General features: G+C 43.6%; 1 protein-coding gene across 1 annotated transcript in view; it reads left to right on the top strand.

Annotated features, from left to right (window-relative positions):
* Nucleotides 1-21,102, top strand: part of NGF (nerve growth factor) — a 102,200-nt gene extending 81,098 nt beyond the window's left edge. Inside the window, exon 2 of the mRNA XM_060231169.1 lies at nt 20,208-21,102. Within this exon, the coding sequence (XP_060087152.1) occupies nt 20,208-20,951 (744 nt within the window). The 3' untranslated portion in view covers nt 20,952-21,102. The remainder of the gene's footprint in view (nt 1-20,207) is intronic.
* Nucleotides 21,103-22,918: the final 1,816 nt, after the last annotated feature.

Here is a 22,918-nt window from a genome sequence, read left to right on the forward strand (position 1 = left end):
AGACCTCAAAAGGAAACTGAGCATTGAAGGAGAATGTGGGCAGTGCAAATGCATTCCAGCCAGACACTGTGAGAATTATGAGGTGTTAATAGCTAAAGCATATTTTGGCTGTATCAGGTTATTGAAGAGAATGTTTCAGGACTCATGTTTACACAGGAATTAGCAGTTTATCAGCATTCATATAACATAATTGGTTCTACCCAAAACCAACTGCACGGCAGTTCATACCTGTGTGCATCTAAATGTTGTTCAGTCACACAGTCGAGTCCGACTCTTTGCAACCCCATGGACAAAGTCACGCCAGGCCCTCCTGTCTTCCACTATCCTCCGAAGTCTGCTCAAATTCGTGCTTGTTACATCAGTAACACTGTCCAGCCATCTCATCTTTTGCCATCCCCTTCTTTTGCCTGCTGTCTTTCTTAGCATCAGGATCTTCTCCAGGGAGTGCTCCCTTCTCATTTGGTGGCAAAAGTATTTGAGCTTCAGCACCTGACCTTCCAGTGAACAGTCTGGGTTGATTTCCTGTAGGACTGACTGATTTGAACTTCTTGCAGTCCAAGGGACTCTCAAGAGTCTTCTCCAGCACCACATCTCAAAAGCATCTATTCTTCTGCACTTGACCTTCCTTATGGTCCAGCTCGCACAGCCATATATTACTACTGGGAATACCATCGCTTTGACTATACAAACTTTTGTTGGCAGGGTGATGTCTCTACTTTTTATTATGCTGCCCAGGTTAGCTATAGCTGTCCTCCCAAGGAGCAAATGTCTTTTAATTTCATGGCTACAGTCACCATCTGCAGTGATCTTGGATCCCAGAAATGTGAAGTCTGTCACTACTTCCATGTCTTCCCCTTCTATTTGCCAAGGTGTGATGGGACCAGATGCCATGATCTTAGTTTTTTTGATATTGAGTTTCAAGCCTACTTTTGTGCTCTTCTCTTTCACCCTCAACAAGAAGTTCTTTAGGTCCTCCTCATTTTCTGCCATTGGAATACTGTCATCTGCATATCTGAGGTTGTTGATGTTTTTCCTGGCAATCTTAATTCTGGCTTCTGCTTCATCCAGGCCAGCATTCCACATGATGTACTCTGCATATAAATTAAATAAGCAAGGTGACAATATACATCCTTGTCGAACTCCTTTTGCTATTCTAAACCAATCAGTTGTTCCATATCCCATTCTGACAGTTGCTTCTTGACCCTTATACAGGTTTCTCAGGAGACATGTGAGGTGGTCTGGTACTCCCATCTCTTTAAGGACTTGCCACAGTTTGTTGTGATCCACACAATCAAAGGCTTTAGCATAGTCAATGAAGCAGAAATACATGTTTTTCTGATACTCCCGTGCTTTCTCCATAATCCATCAAATGTTGGCAATTTGATCTCTAGTTCCTCTACAAAACCCAGCTTGAACTTCTGGTAGTTCCTGATCTACATACTGCTGAAGCCTAGCTTGTAGGATCTTTAACATGACCTTGCTGGCATGTGAAATGAGTGCAATGGTGCGATAGTTTGAACATTCCTTGGCATTACCCTTCTTTGGGATTGGAATATAAACCGATCTTTTCCAATCCTGTGGCCACTGTTGTGTTTTCCAAATTTGTTGACATAATGTGTGCATCACTTTAACAGCATCATCTTTTAGGACTTTGAATAGCTCAACTGGGATACCATCATCTCTGCTCGCTTTGTTGTTAGTAATGCTTTCTAAAGCCCATTTGACTTCACTCTCCAGGATGTCTGGCTCAAGGTCATCGATTTCACTGTCATGGTTGTCCAGGACATTGAGAATCCTTCTTGTATAATTCTTCTGTGTATTCTTGCCACCTCTTCCTAATCTCTTTTGCTTCTGTTAGGTCCCTACCGTTTTTGTCCTTTATCATAGCCATCTTTGCACGAAACATTCCCTTGGTTTCTCCAGTTTTCTTGAAGAGATCTCTTGTCCTTCCCATTCTTTTATTTCCTTGTTCCTTCAAGAAGGCCTCCTTATCTCTCCTTGCCATTCTTTGGAAATCTGCATTCAGTTGAGTGAATCTTTCCTTTTCACCTTTGCCTTTCGCTTTCCTTCTTTCCTCAGCTATTTGTAAAGCCTCATCAGACAGCCAGTTTGCTTTCTTGCATTTCTTTTTCTTTTTGATGGTGCTGATTGCTGCCTTCTGTACAATGTCATGAACCACCATCCATAGTTCTTCAGGCACTCTGTCTATCAATTCTAGTTCCTTAAACCTATTCTTCACCTCCACTGTATATTCATAAGTGATCTGATCAAAGTCAAACCTGAATGGCCTAATGGCTTCCCCAGTTTTCTTCAGTTTAAGCCTGAATTTTGCAATGAGTAGCTCATGATCTGAGCCACAGTCAGCTCCAGGTCTTGTTTTTGCTGACTGTAAGGAGCTTCTCCATCTTTGACTGCAGAGTATATAATCAGTCTGGTTTCCGTGTTGCCCATCAGGTGATGTCCACATGTAGAGTCGCCTTTTAGGTTTTTAGAAGAGGGTGTTCGCTATGACCGGCTTGTTCTCTTGACAAAACTCTATTAGCCTTTGCCTGGCTTCATTTTGTTCTCCAAGGCCAAACTTGTCAGTTGTTCCGGTCACCTTTTGACTTCCTACTTTGGCATTCCAGTCCCCTATGATGAGGAGGACATCTTTTTTTGGTGTTAATTCTAGAAGGTGTTGTAGATCTTCATAGAACTGGTCCACTTCAGCCTCTTCTGCATCAGTGGTTGGGGCATATTACTGTGATATTGAATGGTTTGCCTTGGATACAGACTGAGATCATTCTGTCATTTTTGAGATTGTATCCCATTACTGCCTTCCTCACTCTCTTGTTAACTGTAAAGGCCACACCATTTCTTCTACGAGACTCTTGGCCACAATAATAGATGTAGGGATCCTCTTGAGTTAAATTCACCCACTCCTGTCCATTTTAGTTCACTGATTCCCAAGATGTCAATGTTCAGTCTTGCCATCTCTTGTTTGACCACATCTAGCTTACCTTGATTCATAGATCTTACATTCCATGTTCCGATGCAGTATTGTTCTTTGCAGTATCGGACTGTTCTTTCACCATCAGACACATCCACAGCTGAGTGTCCTTTTGGCTTTGGCCCAGCTGCTTCACTTTTTCTGTGTTTACTTGGACGCTCTTCCCCGGTAGCATATTGGGCACCTTCTGACCTGAGGGGCTCATCTTCCAGCGCCATAACTTTTAGCCTTTTGTTTCTGTTCATGGGGTTTTCTTGGCAAGGATACTGGAGTGGTTTGCCATTTCCTTCTCCAGTGGATCACATTGGGTTCTCAGCTTTGGCCTGTCCATCTTGGGTGACCCTGCATGGCATAGCCCACAGCCCACAACAAGGCAGCAATCCATGAGAGGGGTGCATCTAAATAGAAGTCTCTAATTATTAGTTTTTACTTAAAACCAAATGGGTTTGCACATGAAATATCTATTAGAGCAAAACAAAATTTCCATCCTTGATTTTTCCCTCCAAAGCACTCCATAAACCCTATATTCATTTTATAGCCTATGTTATAATTATTGTACTTGTTCCTTTTGTTATTAGTATGTATTAACAAAAGTAACAAGCACAATAATTATAACATAGGCTATAAAATGATTTATCAATCCATGTAAGTGTAAATAAGCCAGTTTGGTGTGGTGGTTAAGTGTGTAGGCTCTTATCTGGGAGAACTGGGTTTGATTCCCCTCTCTTCCACATGCACCTTCTGATGTGACCTTGAGTCAGTCCCAAGTTCTCACAGAGCTCTTCCTCTCAAGAGCAGTTTCTGTCAGAATTCTGTCAGCTCCACCTACCTCACAGGGTGTCTGTTGTGGGGAGGAGAAGGGAAAAGAGATTGTAAACTGCTTTGAGATTCTTTCAGGTAGTAAAGGGTGGGATATAAATCCAATCTCCTCCTCCTCTTCTTAAAACCATTATTCCATCAATTTAAACAATGAGATGTGGATTAACATTCCATTTTTATGTGATGTTTCATTCTAGTTCAAACCCATTGTTTTCCTGATCTGCTGCTACTTCAGCGCTATTTTTATTAGGTAATCTCAACCAATCAAGGATCATGTAGTAAATGTGATAACATCACAATCATTAGTCAGTTGGATTTGTTGTTGCATGCAAACAAGCATTACTACCCTTACTTCCAAAGTTCCAGTCCAGCATTATCCATGTCAGAGTGCATATTGAAAGGTGCATTTGGGTTATACATCTGAATGCACATTAAAGCATGCATCTGATTCAGAGCAATATATTGTAGATAAATAAATAACATCCATTTAAACATTCAGTATCTTGACTGATTCACTCTGGTTTTGTAGTAGAATACTACAGTGGTTTAACTGTTGTAATATTGAACAATAATCAAGTATTTACCGCATTACAGAGATAATTGCCTCTTTCTTTGCAAAAATATCTGTGGTCTTTCAAGTTTCCACATATCACCAGAAATGGGAGACACTTATCAAAGGGACAGGAGTGCTTAGGAAGCTCCGGTTCTTAATTCAGTTCAGCTCTGGCATCCATTCATTCAATAAATGTGTACATCTAAGTTTTGTATCTAGAATCCCAGTAACAGAAACCTGAAGAAAATTATAAAGATGTAAAACAAGCTATTGCATTTTTAAAAGCAGAAAAGGTCCTGTGTGCAGGGTTATATTGTGCTGAGTAGCAGATATTATGCAGAAGTTCGAGATGGAGCAGTTACTTAGTAGGTGTAACTTTACTGCAAAAGGAGTTATTTATTTTTCCAGGTCATCAACAGGAAAACTTTGGATGGAGAACTGAAAATCATGATACTGAAATATTTGATGACTCATGGAGAGAGGCAGGAATCTGGATTGAGCTGCTATAGCAGTATTCCAGAGACTATAAAATGATACCAAAAACTAAACATTTCAGTGATGCTCAGATTTGAACTTTTTCCTATATGTGAATTCTGTGCAGTATGGATAGTTTGGGAGGTGTCAGTTTTATTAAGAAATGAAACTGATGTTTCTTTCCCAAAACTAAGCTTTAAGCATTAGGTGTAATTGAAACAAGATAGTCAAGTACAGAAAGAGACAGACTGCCATTTCTGCTGAGAACTGTTTGATTCATTTTTTTTTTTTTTAGTCTTAAATATCCAAATTGCATGGAGTTAGTGGTGAGGAGACAGAGTGCCTGTTTTCCTTCATTCTATAGGTGTGGGAAAAAAAGAAATCTGCTCTTAATCTCAAGGATTCTTTTACTCAAATAACCCAAGTCTCTTGAGGCAGATGGGTTCTATGGAGTTCTTGTTAATCACAGAGCCAATTCCCTAGATGGAAAGTTGTTCTTTGTTCATGATGTCATGGTCAGATGGAACCAGAAATACAGAACATTAGATGATTGTGACCCCTTTCTCTCTTTTTTTTGAAATGCAATTATATGTGTATCAAGTAAATTTAGGATAGCAGGTTTTCATCTCCCCGACCTCTGGTACTGAGTTAATGAAAGGCTAGATGAATCCACTTTAAATATAAGCTTCAGAATACCTTTGATATTCTGTCTTCATGAGAACTAACTGTGCAGTTGACATTTCATCAGATACCAACCAGGTGTGTGTAATTTGTTTAAGGTTCTTGAATCCTGCCTCTCCAGGTCTTGAGACAGCTTCCAGAAAATAAACCATAAAACATTACCAGTAAAAAAGCACAATTCTGAAACAGCCATATCGTGAAAAGTAATGCTATAAACAGTGCATTCTATAGCATTCTAACAGAGCAGAATACCTATTGAACAACTATAGATCTTTTGAATGAGAATTGTTTTGCATCCTCTCCACACTTCAAGTCTTCTTGGACAGATTGATCCATAATTTCTTGTAGAAACCGTGCTAAAGTACCTGCTCCTCACCACTGATATTTTAAACACAGACAGAGCCTGTTCCAATAGCAGTTATTTCATTATAAAAACTGGTGCTTCAAATCTGTCAGAAACATGCAGAATAAAAATTGTTGGGGTCCTGAAAAGCGTACATAAGATTGTTCTCAGCATAGCATTCAGAACCAATTATCACCCAAGATTATCACTTCACTACTCTGAGGGTGAACTAGAGATCGAAGAAGTAGAAATGGAGGCAACTGTACACATGAAATTATATACATGAAGCTGCCTTATACTGAATCAGACCATCAGTCCATCAAAGTCAATATTGTCTACTCAGACTGGCAGTGATTCTCCAGAGTCTCGGGTAGTGGTCTTTCACATCACCTACTGCATGGTTATTTTTAATTGGAGATGCCAGGGATTGAATTTAGGACCTTCTGCATACAAAGCAGAAGCTCTTCCACTGAGCCACTAAGGCAGGAAATGTAGTAGTGGATGATCTGGTATTTTCCTTGTTTGGACTGCCAAGGGAAACTTTTTGCCATTTATGGCTTCTTTGCTGTTTAGCCATATTGGCATTCCCTTAGGTTTAATAATATTTCTCCTAATCTATAGTATACATTCTGTCTGCACTTCAATTACTGTAGCTTCCAAGCATCTTGAAGAGATATGATCCCTTTTGTGCTCAGCTTCTACTTCCTTTTGACTCATCTCTCTTGCAAAAAACTTCCTCGGCTGAAATCAAATGTGGTCATATTGAGCAATTGGAGCAACCTTAAGTTCACATAAATGCTAAATTTAGTAGAACTGTGATCTCTGTAGTTAAATATAAAGCAATGCACATTGAGGCAAAAAAATTCCTAACTTTACACTGAGCTTTAAACAGGCAATGACTGATCAGAAAAGAGATCTTAAGGTTGTGGTGAATAGCTCAATAAAAACATTGACACACTGTGCAGTAGTGGTGGGCAAGTTGTACACTAGGGATTATTAGGAAAGGGGCTGAACTTAAATGGCTATATTATTATAATGGTTTCTTAAATCTATGGCGAGACATGTTTTGAATACTGTGTACAATTCTAGGTGCCACGTCTCAAAATGGATATTGTAAGCTTGAAAAAAAAAAAGCAGCCCCGTGGCGCAGAGTGGTAAAGCTGCAGTACTGCAGTCCAAGCTCTCTGCTCACAACCTGAGTTCAATCCCGGCAGAAGCTGGGTTCAGGTAACCGGCTCAAGGTTGACTCAGCCTTCCATCCTTCCAAGGTCAGTAAAATGAGTACCCAGCATGCTGGGGGGAAAGTGTAGATGACTGGGGAAGGCAATGGCAAATCACCCCATAAAAAAGTCTGCTGTGAAAACATCATGATGCAACGTCACCCAAGAGTTGGAAATTACTGGTGCTTGCACAGGAGACTACCTTTTTAAACTTGAAAAAGGTAGGAAAAATACAAAGAAAATAATTAAGGGGTTGGAATACCTTTTCTACAAAGAAATTCTAAAAACATGTGGGGTTTTCCTTTTAGATAAGATAGATAATCACCACAGAACCTTTATTAGGCATTTGTTACAAATACTAAACAATCTAAAATTCTACTTAGCGTATAAAAACACACACACTGATAAACGGTCTGTAATGTACTGAAACCCGAGACGGTTTGAAGGCAACATTCTTTATTGCGAGCACATTACAAAGGTGAGTACACGCGGCCGAGGTCCCGCATATATACATTTCCCCGGACGGCCCCCCCCGGTCTGACCAGGCCAATCCTGGTCGGTTAAACTTCCCGCCACAGATGTTGAGGGGCGGGGCCACTGGCAAGCCACATCCGGAAACCCGAGGGTCTCCTTTAGGTGACCATCGCCATGCGGCCCGGCCGCTTATGTACAATACATAACACTCCTCCTCCCTTAGCTCAGGACACATAATCCCTTAAGTATGCGGGGGCCGTACACTCCCGGTTGGACCTCCGTAGGCTGGCCGGCGGAGTGGGAGCGGTGGCCGCCGTCGTCGGGATCGTGGCTCCCGAGCCTGGTGGAGCGGCAATCCCCCTGCTGGGAGGAGGCGCCGGCCTGCGGTTGTCCCTGACTGGCTGTTCCGCCGGTGCTCCTGCCGCTGCGCTGCTCTCGCCCTGGTTGGGCACCGCTCTCTGCTCAGCCGGAGCGGGCGGAGGATTGGGGCTATCTCGCGGCGGACCTGTGGCAGCGGGCGCCTCTGTGCTCTGCCCTTCTGTTGGCTCTTCTTGCACGGTGCTGCGCCGTATCTGATCAATATGCCTCCGCAAGAGGAGGCCCCCCTCCATGGACACATCGTAGTGACAGGACCCAGTTACTCACAGTACCCGCCCCGCCACTCGGGACCGCTCGCGTAGTTCCTAGCGTACACGGGGTCCCCCGGGAAGAACCCCCTAGCCGTCTCTCTGCACTCGGGGGAGTTTCGGATGTCGGTGGCCCGGTCGGGGTGCAGCTGATCTAGCCTCGTTATGAGTTTCTGTCCCATTAACCCCCATGACGGGGTTGGGAGTTATCCTATTGTCAAATAGGAATGCGGCTAGGCGGTGATCCCAGTCCCCCTGTACTATGCGGCCCAGGGCCTCTTTTGTGGTGCGGACCATCCGTTCTGCCTGGCCATTGGTAGCTGGATGGAATGGGGCGGACCTTATGTGATGGATCAGGTACCTCTGCAAAAACTCCCGGAATTCTCGGGAGGGGAAGCCGGTTCCATTATCAGAGACAATGGTGTCTGGGATCCCGTGTGTGCTCAGGACCCTGCGTAATGCCCGAATTGCCACAGCCGTGGATGTCGAAGCCACCGGGATGACCTCCAGCCACTTAGTGTAGGCATCTACCACTATAAAGAAGATCTGGCCCTGGAAGGGGACCCATGGCTTTCTGTGTGCTTCCCAACACTGAGCGGGGGTGCTGGGCGGTTCAGGCCAGGACTCCTGACATGCGGTGCACCTCCGGACACATCCCTCGATTTCTTCGTCCATCCCTGGCCACCATACGTAGCTGCGTGCTAGGGCCTTCATCCGGACGATCCCTGGATGCATTTCATGCAGGACCTCCAGCACTTGTCTCCACATCGGGGGGGGGGGGGACCACCACCCTGCTCCCCCATAACAGACACCCCTTGTGGGTGGCTAGTTCTTCCTTTCTCGTGGAGTATGCCTTGAACTCCTCCCCCGGTTTTCCCTCTGGCCAGCCCCTCACCACCCAGTCGAGGACCCGGGTGAGAGTCTTGTCTCGCCCCGTGGCTTTTGCTACCTCTGCTGCGTGTAGGAGCCGCTCTGGCAGCGTTTCCATTAGCATCACATGGTTGGCTGAGGCCGGGTCGGGGTCTATGGAGGGAAGCGGTAGGCGACTGAGGGCGTCTGCGTGACCCATGGCCTTGCCCAGCCGGTGGACCAGGGCATAGGTGTAAGAATTAAGGAATTGGTTCCATCACAAAACGCATTGCGATAGAATCCGTGGTGTTTGGCGATCTGGGGCCAGGAGGCCCAGGAGCGGCTTGTGGTCCGTGGCTATTGTGAACCACCTCCCGTACAAATAGTCGTGGAACTTGCGCACCCCCGCAACAATTGCTAGGGCCTCTTTGTCTATTTGTGCATAGTTCCGCTCCGCTGTAGTTAGGGTCCTGGAGTAATAGCCTACTGGGACCTCCCTCCCGTCTGGGAGTTGGTGACCCAGGATGGCGCCCACCCCGTACGACGATGCGTCACATGCTAGGATCACCGGTAGGCCCTTATCAAAATGGTGGAGCACATCGTTCGATGTGAGTAGGTCCTTTACCGCTTGGAATGCCGCTGCCTGTTTCTGTCCCCAAACCCAGGGGGCATTCTTATCCAAGAGTCTGTGGAGGGGTTCTGCAATGGCGGCCTTGTGGGGCAAGAATGAATGGTAAAAATTTAATAACCCTAAGAAACTCTGGAGGTCCGCCTTGCTCTTCGGGGTTGGGGCTTCCACGATAGCTGTGGTTTTGTTGGGCGTCGGGTGGATTCGTGCTACGTCCACCACAAACCCCAAGAACTCTACCCTGGGCACCCCCAGGGAGCACTTTTCCCGCTTTACTTTCAGGCCGGCCTCTTGGAAACAGTGGAGCACCTCATGCAGCCGGTTGCAGAATTCCTCCATGTCTGGGGCAGCGATCAGAACGTCGTCGAAAAACGGCTGTACCCCGGGGATCCCTTTGAGGAGAGAATCCATCAGACTCTGGAAAACCCCCGGGGCCACGCTCACCCCAAACTGCAACCTCCGCACCTTAAATGCACCCCTGTGGGTGACTATTGTCTGTGCCTCTGCTGTGGCAGCATCTATGGGCAGCTGCTGGTATGCCTGGGCCAGGTCTAGTTTCCCAAAAATCTTGGACCCCACCAGCGCAGCCAAAACGTGGCTGATGACTGGGACCGGGTAGGGGTTATCCTGAAGTGCCTTGTTAATAGTGCACTTATAATCTGCGCATATGCGCACGTCCCCATTCGGCTTCACCGGGGTCACGATCGGAGTCTCCCATTCAGTGTGGGAAACGGGTTCCAGCACCCCCTGAGCCGTGAGGCGATCTAGCTCGGCCTCAATCTTAGGCTTTAGTGCAAACGGAACCCGCCTGGCCTTTAGCCTTACTGGCCGCACTTGGGGGTCGAGAGGTAAGGATATGGGGGCCTCCTTATAACACCCCAGGGCCCCATCGAACACTTCCGGAAACTCTTTACACACATTGTCAAAGCCCAGCGTCCCCAGTTGCTGCACCCCCACTATTTTTATTCCCAGCGGCTGGAACCAGGCTAGCCCCAAAAGTGTGGTGAGCTGCCATTTGACCACCAGTATTTCGAGGTTGCCCCTGAACCCCTTGTACTCCACCCCCACCGTTGCTCAACCCAGGACTTGTACAGGGTTCTTTTGAAAGTCCCGGAGCACGAACCCGGCCGGACGCAGTCTGGGCTGGCCCCGCGAGCACAGCCTCCTCTCCGATATTATGGAGATGGAGGAACCCGAGTCCAGTTCCATCAGGCAAGGCTTGCCCTCTATTCTGATTGAGACCTTGACCTTGCAGGGGGTCTCGTCGGGCAAGTTCATTACCTGTACGCTGGTAGATGCTGTTGCGTAGTCCCCGGTCGATTCCTGGTTGGTCGCCTGGCGGTGGTGGGTGCCCTTGGACCGGCAGGCCCTTGCTATGTGGCCCATCTTGCCACAGCTCCTGCAGACCACGTGGCGGTAGGGGCAGTCCCTTCGCTCGTGTTGGTCCCCGCAGCTGGCGCACCTGGTCGAGGCTGGTCTCTCCATCGCCCGGGGTCGCTGGGTTACTCGTGGGCCCATCCCTCGTTGGCAGCGCAGCTGGAGTGCCTCCTCCTCCCTCCGGTCCGTAGGGGTCCATCTCTCCCTGGTGGACGGTGTCGGTTCTTGTTTTGGGAAAGGTCCTCGTGGACCGCTCGAACGCCACTGCCTCGTTGAAAGCGCTCTGGAGGGTGAGCTCTTCTCTCGCGAACAGCTTCTGCTGCAGCCTCTCATCCCTCAGGCCCCAGACGAAATGGTCTGCCAGGGACTCTTCCAGCTGTGCGAAGCTGCATTTGCCCGCAATTTGGCGGAGGGCCGCCAGGTAGTCGGTGGCCGACTCCCCCGCCTCTTGGTCCCGCTTGTGGAAGAGGAACCGGCGGGCCACGCGTGAGGGCTGTGGCAGGAAGTGCCCAGTGAGGAGCCAGACTATCTCTTCATAGGACTTCTCCGTGATCCTCGCGGGGGCCGAGACACCCTTGGCGATCTCGAACGTGGCCACCCCGCAGACGCTCAGGAGGACGTCCCGCTTCATGCAGTCTTCAGTTATGCGGTTTGCCCACAGGTAGCACTCGACCCGCTCGGTCTCCCATCCCTCCGGAGTAGCGGGGTTGAATTCTTCAAGACGGCCCGTGGTCCCGCTCTGGGTAGCCATGGTAGCTGTGGCGGCGGCCGTGTTCGCTCACGGGTTGCCTTGGTTGTCTCTGTTGGATCCGTTTGAATTTGGCGGGCTAGGATCCCACCTTCATCGCCACTGTAATGTACTGAAACCCGAGACGGTTTGAAGGCAACGTTCTTTATTGCGAGCACATTACAAAGGTGAGTACACGCGGCCGGGGTCCTGCATATATACATTTCCCCGGACGGCCCTCCCAGTCTGACCAGGCCAATCCTGGTCGGTTAAACTTCCCGCCACAGATGTTGAGGGGCGGGGCCACTGGCGAGCCACATCCAGAAACTCGAGGGTCTCCTTTAGGTGACCATCGCCATGCGGCCCGGCTGCCTATGTACAATACATAACATGGTCATAAACTTAATGCCAGGTTTTGAAGGCAAAAAAAAAAGCCTTATGGGTAGCAAAGATGTAAGATCGCATTTCAAGACAACCCAAACAGCACTCAGTTGTGAAAATATGATAGAACTGTTGTACCCAGGGTTTCCTGGAGATTTGGGGGTGGAGCCTTGGGAGACTTGAGAACATACCAACAGAATCCACCCTCCAAACCAGTCTTCTCCAGGGGAACTGATCTTCATTGTCTGGAAATCAGTTGTAATCCTAGAAAATCTCCAGACTCCACCTGTAGGTTGGCAACACTAGCTGTTCCAAAAAAACAGCATTGCAAAAGTTCAGCATCTGGCTTTTTATCTTTGTGTAATCTTCAACAAAGAGCCCTGTAGTGCAGAGTGGTAAAGCTGCAGTACTGCAGTCGGAGCCCTCTGCTCACGACCTGAGTTTGATCCCAGCGAAAGCTGGTTCAAGTAGCTAGCTCCAGGTTGACTCAGCCTTCCATCCTTCCGAGGTTGGTAAAATGAGTACCCAGCTTGCTGGGGGGAAAGTGTAGATGACTGGGGAAGGCAATGGCAAACCACCCCGTAAAAAGTCTGCCGTGAAAACGTTGTGAAAGCAACATTACCCTAGAGTCGAAAATGACTGGTGCTTTCACAGGAGACTATGTTTACCTTTAATCTTCAACAAGTGGAGCAGCAGCTTTTGCCCATTCAAATTTGTTCATCCTGTCTGTGTACATAGCTGTTAAAAGGCAAAAGACAATAGTTCTCAAACTGCATTCTAGGGAGTTGGGAGGTTCTTTGGGTGCTTCTGAAGGTTCCTCAGGCAGTGTATGAATTATAGCAGAAACATAGCTCTTGTCAACTCTTGATCTTCTTTTACAATGTACAGAAGTAAGAGTGTGTGTTAAGAATACACCTTCACCAGTGGGGCAAGCAATGATCCTTTGCACAACATGGATACTTTTCTAGATGTGCAATGAAGTATATGGTGGTGGTAATAGTTTCAACATTTGGCACAAAATATTACCATCTTAGAAAAGGCTGGTCATTTGTACAATGAGGGTGGATTGGTCATTTAACTCACAGAGACATTTTCTGGTGAGCTGTTGCCCTAGAACGTCACTGGCAATGGAAACTGGCATCAGCCCACCAAGAGGAAACAGTGGAGGAAGCAAGGGATGAGCTAATGCTCAGTGTTGCCACCGCTGAGCTTAATGACCCTGCAACTCCAGCTTTTATTGCACTGCAGTGCTGCACTCAGTTTGGCTTGCCCTGATGCACTTACAGCTTTTCAATTCATCCTAACTGGAATATGTAATTCAGTATTCAATAGCTGATCTGTTCTTGTAGTTTTTCTTCCTATTTTGTAAGCCTTGTCTGGCAAACCAGTTTGTTCTCTAGTGCATAAACAAAGCCTTTGTTGGGGGATGAAAATACAGGGTTGGATTCTGTACACAATTTCAGCTTGTGCCAGCAGAAATGCAAGAAAAAGACTGAGATAGCCACTTGTGCTAAGTCAAGCTCATTGTATCCCCAATTGCATTTCCGTTTGCAGAAGATATTGTGCAACTGGGCACTATAATATGTAGGGAGGGAAGAGTTTCACAAGATATTGCGAAAGCAGAACTGTGCTAAGTCTGTTTGTTTTCTGCTTGTGCATTATGGGATCCAGTTCATAGATTCTTACCATTAGACTTAATAGATTTCAACTACTTCAAATAGCAGTGGAGATGAGGAAAGAATTTATATCTGGATTGACAACTCGTGAAGAAAGCTTTCATTTTAGTGTATGATGTTAATCTCTGAGAACTGGGCAGACAATGGAAACACTGACAGATGCTGTCCTTAGCATTGTTTGCTTGACATTGCTTCATTTACTGGATTTGGTCTTGATGGCAAATCCAGAATATAGAGACAAAAAGAACATTGAAAAATTGCTGAAATGGGAACATTTTCATGTGGTTAAAATGAGCCGCCAGTTGAAATACAGGCTTTATTTTCTTAGGGTGGTAGTGCTTGGAAACCTGTTGAATTATTTTTGGCATAAGCCTGTAATAGTAGCTCTGTGATTAACTGTTTAAAGTGGTGGCCTCTATGGCAAAACTATTGTTATTTTAATAGGATAGCTCTGCAAAAAAAAAAAGGCAATCACATATTTTATACTATAAAGTTTTTATATTTTGCGGAAAGAGGAGAAGCATGTGGGGAATGGCTACCCATTTTGAAATACCGTAATTCTATTAACCAGGACAACTCCACAAAACCAACTACAAAATATCCATTGTAATGATGTAGGGGAAGATTAATCACATCATAGTATTTGTATGGAATCTAATTAAAATATTACAAAGTACACAGGAGTCCTATGGCACTTTTAGGACTAACAGATTTATTTAAAGCATAAATATTTGTGTACTACAGCCCAGAAAAACTTATACTTCAGTAAGTCTAGTTTCAGAGGGTTGCCATGTTGGTCTACAATTTTTGTTGTTGTTGTTCAGCTGCACAGTCGAGTCCGACTCTTTGCAACCACATGGACCAAGTCACTCAAGGCCCTCCTGTCTTCCACCATCCTCCAAAGTCTGCTCAAATTAACGTTAATTACATCAGTAACACTGTCCAGACATCTCATCTTTTGCCATACTCATCTTCTTTTGCCTTCTGTTTTTCCCAGCATCAGGGTCTTCTCCAGTGAGTGCTCCCTTCTTATTTGATGGCCAAAGTATTTGAGCTTCAGCTTCAGCATCTGACATTCCAGGGTACATTCAGGGTTGATTTCCCTTAGGACTGACTGATTTGATCTCCTGCAGTTCAAGGGACTCTCAAGAGTCTTCTCCAGCACCACAGCTCAAAAGCATCTATCCTTCTGCGATCGGCCTTCCTTATGGTCCAACTCTTACAGCCATACATTACTACTGGGAATACCATCACTTTGGTTATATGGACTTTTGTTGGCAGAGTGATGTCTCTACTTTTTATTATACTGCCTAGGTTTGCCATAGCTGTCCTCCCAAGGAGCAAATATCTTTTCATTTCATGGCTACAGTCACCATCTGCAGTGATCTTGGATCCCAGGAATCTGAAGTCTGTCACTACTTCCATGTCTTCCCCATCTATTTGCCAAGGAGTGATGGGGCTGAATACCATGATCTTAGTTTTTTTATGTTAAGTTTCAAGCCTGCTTTTGTGCTCTTTCACCCTCAACAAGAGGTTCTTTAGGTCCTCGTCACTTTCTGCCATTAGAGTGGTATCATCTGCATATCTGAGGTTGCTGAAGTTTTTCCCGGCAATCTTAATTCTGGCTTGTGATTCATCCAGGCCAGCATTCCACATGATATACTTTGCATATAAATTAAATAACTGATTCTAGTTTCCCACCCAAGACTAGCCTGATTGTATAGACATCTACTTAGAAATAATTCCCACTGTGTCTTACTTTTCTGTGTGAAGTATGCCACATTGTCTGTTTTTCTAGCTTTTTGATATGGACCTTGCATTAATGTTTTTGAGTTCTTTATCTTTTTTAGTAAAAGATTTTTGGTTATAAACGATGTCATTTTTGTATACTACTAGAGAATATCAAAGTAACTTCATACCATGCACAGACTATATATTAATTCATTATACAAGTAATTTTAATCTTTAACTAATTTTAAAAGTATAAATCTGTACGCACATTTGAATTAAATTTGATTGTATTTTTTTTTACTTTGTATTAGATCACCTACTGAAGCATGTATAGTGAAGTGCTTAAGGATCTAGAAGATAAAATAAAACTGCACTAACTTGCTCCTTTTTTCTTACTTTTACATAAACATGAAGGTCAAGAAGGGTGTGGGGGAAGGTGTTTATGAAGTTTCTGCATTGTTTGAGGGTTAGACTAATGACCCTGGAGGTCCCTTCCAATTCTATGATTCTATGGTTAGAACCAGGTTGCAATTTGAAGGAAGGTGTCTAATATGGTGCCTGATTTAAAAGAAAAAAATCCAGTCATTTTAATAGTGAGGCTCTTGCTTCATTTTCAAAAATCTCTCTATTTGAGACATACCAGGTAATTAACATCACTTTTGTATGACAAAATGGGTTTCTTTAATAAGCCTGTGCTACTGGGAAGGGAACTCACTTGTGGTTTTCCAAAACAGCTCCAGCAGCAGGATGCAATTACTTTTAATAACTTTCCTGAGATCATCTTCAGTTTAGCAGTGTGAAACCTTCCTTTAACACAAATTGAAACCTGTTCCATATGTATTAATCTGGAATGACTTCTGTTCCCTGTTCCTTTTTCCTGATCACTTACGCACTACAAAATACTTCCTTTGACCTCTATTGTGCATTACAGACGCTTACCACCTTGATTTACCCTAGTTGTTAATGGAACAGGATGATTAAATTAAAGCCAAGTATATACACATTAAAAGGAGCCCTGTGATGCAGAGTGGTAAGCTGCAGTCCAAGCTCTGCTCATGACCTGAATTTGATCCCGATGGATTTTGGGTTCAGGTAGCCAGCTCAAGGTTGACTCAGCCTTCCATTCTTCTTAGGTTGGTAAAATGAGTACCCAGCTTACTGGGGGTAAAGTGTAGATGACTGGAGAAGGCAATGACAAACCACCCCATAAAAAGTCTGAAAAGAAAACATCATGATATAACGTCATCCCCAAGGGTCAGTAATGACTCGGTGCTTGCACAGGGGACTACCTTTACTTTTTTATATACACATTATCAAAGTTATTTTTAATCTTTTGATTACTCAGAGAGAATTGTTAAGTGAGTAAACCGAAATTATGTATTGTGCTCCTGATGTTTCAAAAAGAGCATATGTATATAAGTTCAGTGAATAAAAAGTAATGTTCTGTAGCACCCTTTAAGGAGGAGTAGAACTTATACCAAAATAAAAAAGTCATAGAGATGGGCAGATGTTGATATTTCCTGGATGTGAAAAAACATACTTGATTCTAGGAAGAGACTCCAAATTAAGTTTCTCTCAGATATGGAGCAGGGGAGTGGTCTTTTTGCTGTTCTGCCTCCTTTTATAAAATGTTTTGGACAGGTCTACTCATTTGGAGACAGTTTTCTAATTGTTATGACAGCAGAGGCTGATCCAGCTGGTATTCCCATCTGTCAGAGCATATTTTCTTCCTATTAACACAGCAGTGACATTTTTAATGTTAAAACTATTGAGAATATCCTTGGCAAAATTTGAAAGCAGATATGCTTGCACTTCATGCCTGCTCCTTCTCATTCTTACTTTTCCATCAACAAAGTGTTGTGTATGGCGTCCCATATGAAAATTATTAAAAAATTAAGGGTGGTGCCACATCTGTGAATAGAAAAACAGAAATAATGTCCTGTGGTCCCATCTCTGTATTTAAACCTGAGGAACCCAGAATGTATGTATAGTACAGAATCTGTGTGACACTCCATCCACAAATGACAGCACCTGACTTGTTCGCTTTGCTTTTTCAATTCTTCTTCATTTCCTACTGATCTAAGCATAGAAAGAATGATCCAATTTATTTTTTGTGTGTTTTAGGAGGCTAAAAGCAAAGATAACTTGGTGCTAGTTAACTAAACAATAGAAAGTCCTAAGGCAGGGAAGTAACTCTTTCCTTGAATGTTGTGTTTCAAAGCAGCATATTCTCCTTACACACATCCAAAACCAGTATTTTATTACCAACCTTCACTTCTGTTATGTATTGGAATGGGAGTTTGGCCTTAGGGCCAGCAGACACTTGGCTGAGCTTGAGACCCTAAAACAATAGCCACCTGGATTCAGGAAGGAGGCTCATCAGGGATCGTTAGACCAGCTATTAACCTGTAGTTGTGTGATGGTAATGGGTTTTTGGGTGGGGAGGTTTGCATGCATATAAGCAGGGCCATTGGTCCTGCCAGACAGTTCTGTTGCTATCTTACTATGCTGAATCACTGAATAAAGAGCTGAACTCACTATCTCATGCTTTGAACCCAGTACGTTTTAACTTCCTTATCCTTTCAGAGTGGAGTTATAAACAAAGGGCTCAGGGGTAGCCAAGGGTAGCTCTCTAGATTTTTTTTTTGCCTACAACTCCCATCAGCCCCAGCCATTGGCCATGTTTGCTGGGGCTGATGGGAGTTGTAGGCAAAAAACATTCGGAGAGCTACCGTCCTAGATTCTAGGACATAAACACAGAAAGTAGAGGCTGCTATAGGGGTACTTGAATTGTGTCAATATTGCTTCACAAACCATATCTTTTAAGAACTGTGTTGAAATTGGAAGACTTACTTGAGTTGACCTGAGACATCTGACTTTAATTTGAATTGTGTCAAGGAAGGAGGGGCTGGCCAATTCCTGCAGTGTGTGGCAATTGTGCTGTTCTTTGCCCTTACACAAACAGCAGCAGTAGCTTTGCTCCTTCACATAATAGGAGACTAAGCAGCTCTGGGCCTGACTTTGAGTCTAAACACAGCTTGACTTGGAACTGCCATTTCTCCTTCTGCATTCAGGATTTGTCTCTCTATTCAAGCTTTTGTGGTGAAATTGCTGTGATGAGGATTCCGAGGTTCCTCTCTTAAAATTACAGGCATGGCTGCTGGGGAACTAGGGAAATAAAATCCCAAAGGCCCATGGACCCTCAGTTCATTTTCATATGATGACTGGTTTGTGTCTGGTTGCTATTGGAGGAGGGCAGAGGGAATCTTTATCTAGGGACTCATTGTGATTTTCGACAGCCCTTATTTTAGGAACCTTCTGTTATTCCCACTGCTTCATAACTTGACCTTTTAAAATACATTACCAATGTTATGTAAAAAAAATTCCGTCAAATCTTCAAAGATTGAATGACCTTAAGTTCTTCTTGGGATAATGACCATAGTGAATGAATGCAAGGAAGGAGAAGCTGTTCGAAGCCTTTCTGCTGAATGATCCTTGCTGGAAGATGTCAAAACTGATGAAGAAGCTACAGTAAACATTAGGATTGTGTAAGAAGACTTCCCTCTGTCATATGTCTAAGGAAGGCTAAGCAGAATGATAGGATATAACTAGGAATGGAGGTTACTGGGGAATGCAAGACTGGGGGCTGGGGCTGGGGGGGTAGCCATCAAGCAGTGGCATGATGTCACTCCTGGGGAAACCAAGAAGTGAAAAAACCATAAGAGTTCTGGTGAAATTGTGGAGAGATGTGTGACATCAGTCAATGGCCATTTTTAAATTTTATTTTTCTTCCTCAACTTCTCTGAGCAGAGGTGAGAAATGCTCACTGGGAATGGGATACCCCCTGCCCTACGTGGGGTGCGGCAATCATAGCTATAACTCAATAGTAGTTCAGCTTCTATCATGGCCACAATGCAACACATAGTTAAGTATCCTGAAGCCCACTAAAATCAATGAATTGTCTGAACTTTGTGCTTGTAATTCTTCCCTTTATTGTATTGGTGTTTTGTTAGAGAAATCAGGAAATTCTTCCGTTACTGCAGTAATAGCTTGTATATTGGTTCAGTGTGCTACCTTTCTATTAGTTTACAACTTATTGTTTGGGGGTGCTTTTTAGAGGTTAATTATGCTCTCCCTGCACATCCAAATGTCTGCATATGTGTTAGAAAGATACCAGTGCTGGCCTTTCTGCTGTTCTTTAACCATATTTATGATGTTGTGTCTTATGACAGCCTAGAAGAAGATAAAAGATTATAACCCTTCTTTTAATTTTTACAGTGGCTCTTGTCAAAGAGGGTCCAGCATAATTAATGGAGATTTCCAACATCTGGTCTCCACTTTAATAACCCCAAACAAATGCATTGTAGATAATCTTTTAATAACAACAAATACCACAAGAATTAATGACAATCCTGCTATTTCCCAGTATTCCTACTTTATTAAATATATCAGTATTATTATTACTTAAAAAATTGAAATAAAAAAGGAAAGCCACATCTGCTATCCACATGCAGGGACTTATGAAGAACATGAAATATCATATTGTATGTTTTCACTAGCACTGCTGTATCAGCACATACCCACCAGGGTAGGAATGGGCCCCTTATAACATCATCTTTTCTCACAGTAATGTTCCTGTTTTGTTTGTTTGTTTCCTAGGTGCATAGCGTAATGTCCATGCTGTGCTACACTCTGATTATAGCGTTTCTGATTGGCATATGGGCAGCACCAAAATCTGAGGATAATGCACCATTGGGGTCTCCTGAAACATCTGACATTTCAGAAAGAAGCCAGACTAAAGCATACCATGTTGTGAAAACGGTGCAACACAGAGACCACAACCAGCCTGTTACTAGGAAAGTGGAGGACAGAAAAGTTGGGCAAGCTGCAAACATCAAAGTGGATCCAAAGCTTTTTCAGAAGAGGCGATTCCAGTCCCCTCGGGTTTTGTTCAGCACTCAGCCACCTCCTTTGTCAAGAGATGGTCAGGGTGTGGAGTTCCTGGACAGCACAGACTCTCTCAATAGGAATATCCGAGCCAAGCGTTCAACACACCCCGTGCACAACCGTGGGGAGTATTCTGTGTGTGACAGTGTTAGTGTGTGGGTGGCCAACAAAACCACAGCAACAGACATCAAAGGCAAACAGGTGACTGTAATGGTGGATGTGAACATTAACAACAGTGCTTATAAGCAGTACTTTTTTGAGACCAAGTGCAGAGACCCTAAGCCAGTGTCCAGTGGGTGCAGGGGCATTGATGCCAGGCATTGGAATTCCTATTGCACCACTACACATACCTTTGTTAAGGCATTGACCATGGAAGGCAAGCAGGCAGCATGGCGCTTCATTCGGATTGACACTGCCTGTGTGTGTGTAATCAGTAGGAAAACAGATAACCTCTGAAATAGACCAACTATCCTCTCCTTGCCCACTTACTCCTGTCCCCTACCTCAGCCTGTAAATTATTTTAAGTTATGAGGACTCTATGGTATATTTATAGTTTATACAGTAAAGAAATGAATCCTCATTATTTATTAAACTCTTTTGAAAACTGCCCTTGTTTTGTGTACTTTATTTTAATGGAATATCTCTCCTTTAAACAGATTCTTCTTACAAACCTGTTATCCATATACTGCAAACCAATCTTGCTTTTTCTGCCAAAATGTGCCTATCTTTATATGCAGTACTTTGTCTTGAAGTAGACAAATAGCACAAGTAATCATGTTAGTCTGTTAGAAAGTTTCCAGATAGAAACAGTAGCATGCTGTTCCCTGTCTCAGAAGCTGTTGTCTCTTCAACCAGGCCCAAATAAAAGCCAAGTAAACCAAGCAAAGTATTTTGATATTTGCACTCATTCAGACCGCATTCCCAAAATTCATAATAAATACATAACATTGTCATTTTTACACTTAAGCCTTTGCTTGGATTTCTTCCTGTTTATACATTCTTATAGATATGGAGCTGGTCTCTTGCAAAGCTTGTTTTAATTTCATCAGTTTCCCCTGTCTTAAATCTTAGCATATTTTCATAACTTATAGTGGCCAGCAGTCCTTTTTTTAAGGAAGTCTCCGAGCCAATGTTTGTAACAGTGAATTTTTTTTCCTAACATGTAGTAAAGGCAACGGCCCTTCTTTCCGTCTTAAAAAGATTTTCAGACATAGGCACTATAAAGAATTAAAAGTTCATTCATAAAAATGGTTTTTAATTGTAGTACCTGTTCAGTTATTCCAACAAAAGTACCAGTATAACAAAACTTGTTAAAAACAGAGTCCAAAGTCTTACATTTTCATTTTCTCTAGAATTATTCCTTTGTGCTTCCACATTAACTTGTAAGTCTTTATCTTACCCATTAGCATTAAAAACCAACCTTCTGCATTCTGTTTTTGATTCTGGCTGGTTACACCCAAAACCAGGCTCTGATCCAGCTAACAAATTTGGAGCCACATCCCATATTAAAACAATGGTTACCTGATTAAATTCCATCCCTTTGATTTCAGTGGAATGTGCAGCCCCCAATCTTACTCTAAAATGAGTCTAATAGGGGTAACTCAAGAAAGTTTACATGAGACTGTAGCCTGAACCGGCAACTAACCTGCCAAATGTATTCAATGGAGGTTCATTTGTATGGATGAAAGTAATATCAGTAATTTATTATCCAAATATTTTAGTGTAGGGCACACTGGAAAACAAAAACTTCCTATAATCATAGCCTATTTGCAGATACTTGGAGCATCCACTGTATCTTACTAAAACAATAAAATGTTAGCATCCTGGTGATGTTAGCAGTGGTTGCCATTGAACTTATTATCAATTATGTGAGTACTTTTTTCAGAGCAGGCAGAATTTGGAAGACTATCTGGAGACAAGGACATAAATCTGAATTTGCAGAGAATTTCTGAGCTAGGTCACAAAACTGTTAGTATGATTAATAATCAATGTTAGGCTGCTGGGCCTACAAGCATTTTTCTTCCAACTATATTAATATAGTTTACAATGCAGTTGTAAAAATTTCAGAAGACTCTTGCCAAAAACTTTGGTTGGGGGGGAGGTGTCTGTATTTATATAGTGTGAAAAAGACCATTTTGGCCATTCTTGAGGGAAAATCATCCAAACAATTCTCGATTTTTCTGCTCAGCTGGAATAGGAGCTTTCTGCTCAAAAGACCTCCATGGTGTAGCCTTTGGGCTGATGGCTGTGGTGTGTGTTCCAACCCATAGAAATCGCCTAATATTTTTCTAGTTCTATTGTTTCCTTTGAAAAAGCAGCTGCTGTCCATTCAAGAAAGCAGTTCAAGATAAATACCCCATAAAGAAATGGGGACTTTCAGAACCTGGGTGAGCAACTGGATTTAGCTCTTCAACAGTAACTGC

The sequence above is a fragment of the Heteronotia binoei genome, chromosome 2 (genome assembly GCF_032191835.1).
Source record: "Heteronotia binoei isolate CCM8104 ecotype False Entrance Well chromosome 2, APGP_CSIRO_Hbin_v1, whole genome shotgun sequence".
Taxonomy (NCBI): domain Eukaryota; kingdom Metazoa; phylum Chordata; class Lepidosauria; order Squamata; family Gekkonidae; genus Heteronotia; species Heteronotia binoei.